The sequence below is a fragment of the Tiliqua scincoides genome, unplaced genomic scaffold, assembly GCF_035046505.1.
Source record: "Tiliqua scincoides isolate rTilSci1 unplaced genomic scaffold, rTilSci1.hap2 HAP2_SCAFFOLD_147, whole genome shotgun sequence".
Lineage (NCBI taxonomy): Eukaryota > Metazoa > Chordata > Lepidosauria > Squamata > Scincidae > Tiliqua > Tiliqua scincoides.
Window position 1 is genome coordinate 6,281 of NW_027101399.1, and position 8,720 is coordinate 15,000.

Consider the following 8,720-nt stretch of genomic DNA (forward strand, 5'->3'; position numbering starts at 1 on the left):
TGAACATTTGGCCTGCAAAACGCGTGCTCTACCACGGCAACAGATCTCTCCTCCACCCTCCTCCCCCCCCAGTCCTGGATCTCCTTTGTGGCAAAGCTCCCAGTGAAGGTTAAGAGAAACCTTTTAATCATCCCTCTCCTCAGGCCCTATTTGGCCCCCGGCCTGGAATGTTGGCTGCCAGCAAGCCCTATAAAAACATCCTCCACAAATACCGCAAGTTGATTTTAATAAAACCGAAGGGTTGTAGTTCCTGCGCCCTCCTCTGCTCGAAATTACGTTTGCCATCTTGTCGCGGTCGTATTTCCCGCATGGATGATCCTATGTTTGTTGTCAGTCTGCCCCGAGCTCGAGGATAGCAGCGCATTGTCAGATAAACTGCCCCTTGCTGTGGAGGCTCCACACTCAGCCAGGCTCCCTGATTGGCTGGGAGCTCTAGAGGCACGTTTGCCATCTGGAAGCTTAGGGCTCTGCTCTGTCTTGTTCAAGGAAAGCAGCTCATTGTCAGATAAACTGCCACTTGCTGTGGAGGCTCCACACTCAGCCAGGCTCCCTGATTGGCTGGGAGCTCTAGAGACACGTTTGCCTTCTGGAAGCTTAGGGCTCTGCTCGGTCTTGTTCAAGGAAAGCAGCTCATTGTCAGATAAACTGCCCCTTGCTGTGGAGGCTCCACACCCAGCCAGGCTCCCTGATTGGCTGGGAGCTCTAGAGACACGTTTGCCATCTGGAAGCTTAGGGCTCTGCTCGGTCTTGTTCAAGGAAAGCAGCTCATTGTCAGATAAACTGCCCCTTGCTGTGGAGGCTCCACACCCAGCCAGGCTCCCTGATTGGCTGGGAGCTCTAGAGACACGTTTGCCATCTGGAAGCTTAGGGCTCTGCTCGGTCTTGTTCAAGGAAAGCAGCTCATTGTCAGATAAACTGCCCCTTGCTGTGGAGGCTCCACACCCAGCCAGGCTCCCTGATTGGCTGGGAGCTCTAGAGACACGTTTGCCTTCTGGAAGCTTAGGGCTCTGCTCGGACTTGCAGCAGAGCCCTTGCTGGGTAGGCAGCCAGCCAGCCAGCTAGGCAGACAAAGTTTCAACCCTTGGGCACCTGGTCAAGGAAGCCCTCAGAGAGCCACAGGGCAGCCCAGCTCATGCAAGGCAGCTTGATGTCTCCTCAGTGGCCTTGCAGCCCAGCCTTGTGCTGTGACATTTTCTGGTCAGCGTTGACCTGTGAATGGCCATTGGTGTCTGCGCATGGTCCTGCAATGTTGCATTTTTTGTCGCTTGTGGGGTAGCTAGGTAGGTGCTGACTTTCATGAAAACAGGAAGTGCCCTTCTAAGGCCTCCAGTAGGTCTTCTGGGTTGCAGGGAAGCCAGATCACTTCCCGGACATGACCAGATGTGACTGGGGGTGTGTTAAATTTTCTTTACAGGAGGTGCTAAAAAAGTGTGGCCCTGGTGTCTTAGCTGTGCCACTGAGTGCACTACCCATCCCTGGCCAAGCTGAGCATAGCCATAAGAACGTAAGAACAGCCCCACTGGATCAGGCCATAGAGCCATCTAGTCCAGCTTCCTGTATCTCACAGCGGCCCACCTAATGCCCCAGGGAGCACACCAGATAACAAGAGACCTGCAAGGCTTCCTGGGAATTGTATTTAAGAACATAAGAACAGCCCCACTGGATCAGGCCATAGGCCCATCTAGTCCAGCTTCCTGTATCTCACAGCGGCCCACCAAATGCCCCAGGGAGCACACCAGATAAAAAGAGACCTGCAAGGCTTCCTGGGAATTGTAGTTAAGAACATAAGAACAGCCCCACTGGATCAGGCCATAGGCCCATCTAGTCCAGCTTCCTGTATCTCACAGCGGCCCACCCAATGCCCCAGGGAGCACACCAGATAACAAGAGACCTGCAAGGCTTCCTGGGAATTGTAGTTAAGAACATAAGAACAGCCCCACTGGATCAGGCCATAGGCCCATCTAGTCCAGCTTCCTGCATCTCACAGCGGCCCCACCAAATGCCCCAGGGAGCTCACCTGATAACAAGAGACCTGCATCCTGGTGCCCTCCCTTGCATCTGACATAGCCCATTTCTGAAATCAGGAGGTTAGCCTCTTCCCCCCCAAACTGAAAGGTGCCAAGGTTCTCCTCCCAGGCAGCAAACCCTCCTGCCCATTTGCCACCTGTCCTCCACAGGTGAGCTTATCTGCATCCATGAGCCTCTCTCTGCCAGCTTGGGGGTGCTGTGCAGTCATATGTGAAAAACCAGAAGCTCAGAGTCTCCAGCAGATGGTCTGTTGCTTCCGAGCTGGGACTGGCTCATCTTTGCCTGCAAATCGCCCTCCATTTTATTTCAGGGAACAGGGCTCCCTCATTGCCCATTGAGGGACAGAATCCTAGAGTTGGAAGGGACCCAAAAGGTCATCTAGTCCAACCCCACCACAACATAATGTTTGTGTGTGAGGAATGGAGGTACATAAAAACATAAGAACAGCCCCACTGGATCAGGCCATAGGCCCATCTAGTCCAGCTTCCCGTATCTCACAGCGGCCCACCAAATGCCCCAGGGAGCACACCAGATAACAAGAGACCTGCAAGGCTTCCTGGGAATTGTAGTTAAGAACATAAGATCAGCCCCACTGGATCAGGCCATAGGCCCATCTAGTCCAGCTTCCTGTATCTCACAGCGGCCCACCAAATGCCCCAGGGAGCACACCAGATAACAAGAGACCTCATCCTGGTGCCCTCCCTTGCATCTGGCCTTCTGACATAGCCCATTTCTAAAATCAGGAGGTTGCGCATACACATCATGGCTTGTAACCTGTAATGGATTTTTCCACCAGAAACTTGTCCAATCCCCTTTTAAAGGCGTCCAGGCCAGACGCCATCACCACATCCTGTGGCAAGGAGTTCCACAGACCAACCACACACTGAGAAAAGAAATATTTTCTCTTGTCTGTTGGGGGGGGGCACCCTCATTTGAAGGTTGTCTTCCCCCCTCCCCCTAAGAAAGACTGCTGGCAGTAAACCCAGCAGTAGGACCTTCTCCAAAGATTTGAGGTCCCCCTAGGTGAACCTTTGGCCTAATCCAGTGGGGTTTTTAGGATGTATAATAAAATTTGACCAATGAATCCACAGCTTTCTGAAGCCTCACTTTCTGGGGACTGCAGATTCCACCATTAGTTGCCCTTCAAGGGGGTCTTCTCTGTACTGAGCCCCTTTTCCACAGGGGCAGTGTGGGTCTAGATCTGTTAAACCCACCCCTCCGCCTGCCCCTCTGCCTTGCCAAGTTGGGCATCTGGGCTAACCCTAAATTTTCAGGTTGTCCCGCTGCCATGGATGAATTGCTTGACACTCTTGCTCCTTGTCAGTGCCAGAAAAATTCTCGCCTCTCTTTTTTTTTTGTCCTTGCAGGACGGTTTCTGTTTCACCCGAAGGAGCTGTGCCGCCGTCTGCCAACCCCTCCACCAGGTCATCAGCTCCCCCAGACCCAAGCCTGGGCAGAGCGGATGGGCGGCCATTCAGCCCCCTCCAACGGCAGCCCTGGAAGAACATCCCTCCTTGGCTCTACCCCACCTGCCGGAAGGTCACTTGGCCCCATAGCCTGAGGGGCAGCTCAGTCGACAAAAGAAGCCATTTGCCCAGGGAAGGAGCTGTCCGCCCCCCTGGGTGCTGAACCAAGAAGGCCCTTTTTTCTCCTGTGACTCTCTAGGCCCAGCCAGGTTGGAAAGATGGATGAAGGCTTCCGAGACCGGACGGCCTTTATCCGGGGGGCCAAGGACATTGCCAAGGAGGTGAAGAAGCATGCCACCAAGAAGGTGGGCAAGGGTGTGGACCGGGTGCAGGACGAGTACACCAAGAGGTCCTACTCGCGCTTCGAGGAGGAAGACGACGATGAGGACTACCAGCCCCAGGACGGGTACTACCGGGGGGAGCCGGCGGTGGATGACGAGGGGGCCTCCAGCGATGCCACCGAGGGCCACGACGAGGATGACGAGATCTACGAGGGGGAGTACCAGGGCATCCCCCGCAACGACTCCCTCAAGGGCGGGGACCACATGGCAGCCAACCAGCAGGTGGTGAGCGAGTTCCGGGACTTTGACGACCTGGAGGGGGAGAAGAAGAAGGAGAAGGAGGAACTCTCCCAGCAGTACGAGCTGATCCTGCAGGAGTGCGGCCACGGGCGCTTCCAGTGGACGCTCTACTTCGTGCTGGGATTGGCCCTCATGGCCGACGGGGTGGAGATCTTTGTGGTGGGCTTCGTGCTGCCCAGCGCCGAGAAGGACATGTGCCTGTCGGACTCCAACAAAGGCATGCTGGGTAAGTGTTGGAGCGGGACGTTGGGCTGGTGGGAGGTTGCGGTTGGCCACTCCCACTGCCTGCTCTCGGAGGGAGGCATTCTGGGGGATGTAGTTCTTTGGTCTCTGAGCGGCCCGCTTGGAGGCAGGCTGTGCAGCATGGCCTTTCCCAGTTTGAAGAGACACTTGGCCAACAGGCTGAGGCAAAGAAGGAAGGCCCATAGCCAGGGAGACAGACCAGGAACAGACTGCACTTGCTCCCGGTGTGGAAGGGATTGTCACTCCCGAATTGGCCTTTTCAGCCACACTAGATGCTGTTCCAGAACCACCTTTCAGAGCGCGATACCAGAGTCTTTCGAGACTGAAGGTTGCCAACATGACATGAGTTCTTTGGAGGGTGGGGAACCTTTTCAGCCTCCACCCAGATGTCCGGTTGTGGGTACGCAGTGCTATTGCGAGAGATGAACACTGCTCCTAGCCGAGCGTCACGATCCCCGGTTGTTGAAGCGCCAACCGTGGTCAGAGGGATTGTGGGATTGAGGTGGCCGGGCGTGATAGGATACGGCCAGGTTGATAGGAGAGATCTGGCAGCGCTCTGAAGATACAAGGAAAGGGCCAGCCTTGTTTTTGTCCTTTAACAAGCCCACTGTGCGCTCCAGTCTGCCAGCTAATTAAAGGCCAATTTTCGTTATGATTACCAATTGACGCTCAGCCCTTTTAAAACTCCGTGGCTCACAACCACTGAGTCCTGGGGTTTGGTTAACGCCGCCAGGCTTGGCTGGCTTGGTTGATCCGAACCGGGACTTTGGTGGCACTCTCAGTCTGGGTGGCCCTGAGGCCTGTATATTCAGGGATGCCCACAGTTGCCAAGGTTACCAGTGGTACCCAGCTAGGATGCACCCAGCGAAGGTGGCAGAGAGAGAGCTCAGAGTCGCTGAAGCTCCAGCCCACGCTTCCGGAAAGGGGAGAATTGCTTCAGGCTTTGTTCCTGCCAACAGCTGTTGAGGAATCCCAGGTCTGATCCGGACTGAGCCACCCTCCTCTACCTGCAGCTGCCAGCGGGTACAGCCTTGAATTCCTGGTCAATCGGCGGCAGGGAGTTCTGTGCATGTTCAGAGATGCTCTTTCCACCGTGTCATCTCCTGTTCCGGGTGGTTCCAGGGTTGAGCTAATCTGACACGACCACAGGCGTGCTTCCCTGGGGGGGGGGCCTGTCTCCGGCAGGACCCCGCACTCCTGTCCTCAGTTTGGTCCCTGCGCACAAGCAGCGCCTGGCTGTGACTGACGGTGACTCATCCTTCCTCCCGCACGTCCCCGGCTCTCAGCGAGGAGCGTCGTGTCAGAATCATGGTGGCCCTGAGCTTATCTCTCCGCTGCACAGAGGCCCCGCTGGGGCTTTGCCACTGAGGCAAAAGGGCTTAGGCTGGAATTAAGTCCCCATGAAAGGAGCCGCTCAGAAGGGGGGGCGTCTTTTGCGGGGGTGGCAGAAGCAAGAGAGAGAGTGGGGTGGGGGGAACGCTGGCGTTTCGGTGCCGGATTTCCAACCGCACTGCGGCAGAGCTGGCAGCCGTCCACCCCTCTTTCCACGCTCCTTAGTTCGGTGTCGGGGCTCCTCCTGGTTCGAGGTTCGAAGCCAGGAGAGCAAGAGTCCTGAGGCGGCTCGATGGCGGCCTCTCAAAGGTTCATTTCCAGCAGAGAGGCCTGGCATGAAGCCTTGCCCGCATTCCAGCTGTGCCCACTCAGACACACCAAGAGAGCCTCTGAGTGCATGCGGAGTGCTCCTCTCCCCCCATCGATGGTTGAAGGAGCAAACTTCTGGTCAATGGCCTTCCTGGTCCGAGTTGCAGCTGTTCCCACTCTGACTCACGCCAAGAGAGCCTCTGAGTGCATGCAGAGTGCTCCTCTCCCCCCATCGATGGTTGAAGGAGCAAACTTCCGGTCAATGGCCTTCCTGGTCCGAGTTGCAGCTGCACCCACTCTGACTCATGCCAAGAGAGCCTCTGAGCACATGCAGAGTGCTCCTCTCCCCCCATCAATGGTTGAAGGAGCAAACTTCTGGTCAATGGCCTTCCTGGTCCAAGTTCCAGCTGTACCCACTCTGACTCATGCCGACAGAGCCTCTGAGCGCATGTAGAGTGAAAGGTATTGAGAACAAAACGACTAATATTACAATGCCGTTGTACAAATCGATGGTAAGGCCACACCTGGAGTATTGCGTCCAGTTCTGGTCGCCGCATCTCAAAAAAGACATAGTGGAAATGGAAAAGGTGCAAAAGAGAGCGACTAAGATGATTAAGGGGCTGGGGCACCTTCCTTATGAGGAAAGGCTACGGCGTTTGGGCCTCTTCAGCCTAGAAAAGAGGCGCCTGAGGGGGGACATGATTGAGACATACAAAATTATGCAGGGGATGGACAGAGTGGATAGGGAGATGCTCTTTACACTCTCACATAACACCAGAACCAGGGGACATCCACTAAAATTGAGTGTTGGGAGGGTTAGGACGGACAAAAGAAAATATTTCTTTACTCAGCGTGTGGTTGGTCTGTGGAACTCTTTGCCACAGGATGTGGTGATGGCGACTGGCCTGGACACCTTTAAAAGGGGATTGGACAAGTTTCTGGAGGAAAAATCCATTACGGGGTACAAGCCATGATGTGTATGTGCAACCTCCTGATTTTAGAAATGGGCTATGTCAGAAGGCCAGATGCAAGGGAGGGCACCAGGATGAGGTGTCTTGTTATCTGGTGTGCTCCCTGGGGCATTTGGTGGGCCGCTGTGAGATGCAGGAAGCTGGACTAGATGGGCCTATGGCCTGCTCCAGTGGGGCTGTTCTTATGTTCTTAACTACAATTCCCAGGAGGCCTTGCAGGTCTCTTGTTATCTGGTTTGCTCCCTGGGGCATTTGGTGGGCCGCTGTGAGATACAGGAAGCTGGACTAGATGGGCCTATGGCCTGATCCAGTGGGGCTGTTCTTATGTTCTTATGAAGGAGCATTCTTCTGGTCAATGGCCTTCCTGGGCAGGCTGAGCTCCACTCCCTTCTCCTTAGAAATTACAGTGCTGGTGATCACTTGATCCTCTCTTTGATATGGGGATCCTCTCTGATATGTGTTGAGACGACACACACATGCACACAACGTTCTTTGAAAGCAGGTCTGTTCTTTTTCAAGACGGGGTTTCCAACCTGCTGAAGTCATCCGCGGTTCTCGGTATTCCCCGCTCCTTTTCTCCCCACCACCTGGATTTGGCTGACGCAAATATTGCTGCCATATTCCTCTCACCCGGCAGATTGTCACCTTGCATCTCTCGGCAGGCTGGCCCTGTGACTGCGGTTCAGATCTAAATGGGAAGCGAGATAAAAATAGCCCCTCTCCCCCCCCCTTTCGCCTTTGGGCTCTACCACCATCTTCTCTGCCCCCCTTCCCACTTCCCCACTCGTCATCCTCCCTGTCCAGAAACAAGCTCCACAAAGGACCCACCTGGGCCTTGACGGATCCCCTCCCGACACCCACGTCTGCCCCAGCCTCTGTCATGTCGCCCCGCTGCACATTGCTCACCCAGGGAAGGGACTGAGGGTCGTTTCCCCATGTCTGAGATGTTTCTCCTACCCTGACAGCTCAGCGTTCGTCCCTCTGTGGCTGCAGTGTTCAGTGAGCCAACTCTCATGTCTGAATGAGTCTGTCAGAGATCACATCCTGCAGCTCCGTCTCAGACGTGATTCTCCTGGACAGACAGCCAAACAGGTGTTCCTGGTTGTCTCGTGGGGAATTTTCTTGCATCCCATGGGAAAATTCACATGCATGTGAAAGACTCTGGGCCTTTCCAGGGCGGTATGGGTTGCCAGCACAGGCTGGCAGTGTGTCAGGCGTCTTTCCCAACCCTGCCCAGAACTGAACCAGTGACTTCTTCTGCACACCAAGGAGATGCTTTGACATTGAGCTGAGCGCCTTCTCCAGACACATGGTTGCCAACCTTCAGTCTCGAAGGACTATGGTATAAGCCTACAGCACCTGCTATTCCCAGGCGGTCTCCCATCCAAGTACTAACCAGGCCTGACCCTGCTTAGCTTCCGAGATCATGGTATAAGCCTACAGCAGCCGGTATTCCCAGGCGGTCTCCCATCCAAGTACTGACCAGGCCTGACCCTGCTTAGTTTCCGAGATCATGGTATAAGCCAGGGGTGTCCAAACTTTTTGGCAGGAGGCCACATCATCTCTCTGACACTGTGTTGGGGGCCGAATTAATTTACATTTCAAATGTGAATAAATTTACATAAATGAATATATTAGAGATGCAACTTGTATGAATGAATGGAGGTCTTGCAAATAGCTCAAGGCCTATAAAAGTCCTTGCACATAGCAAGGCTAGACTTTCCTTCACTGCCATTGCTGCATCACAGATGTGAAACAGCAAGCAGTGGAGGGAGCACTTGTCCCACAGC

The 8,720-nt window shown here is 54.7% G+C and overlaps 1 protein-coding gene across 1 annotated transcript in view; it reads left to right on the forward strand.

Moving 5' to 3' along the window:
- The first annotated feature begins 3,712 nt into the window (after nucleotides 1-3,712).
- The window catches only part of SV2A (synaptic vesicle glycoprotein 2A), a 21,889-nt gene continuing 16,881 nt past the window's right edge, over nucleotides 3,713-8,720 (forward strand). Inside the window, 1 exon segment of the mRNA XM_066611000.1 lies at nucleotides 3,713-4,301. Coding sequence (XP_066467097.1) covers nucleotides 3,713-4,301 — 589 coding nt within the window.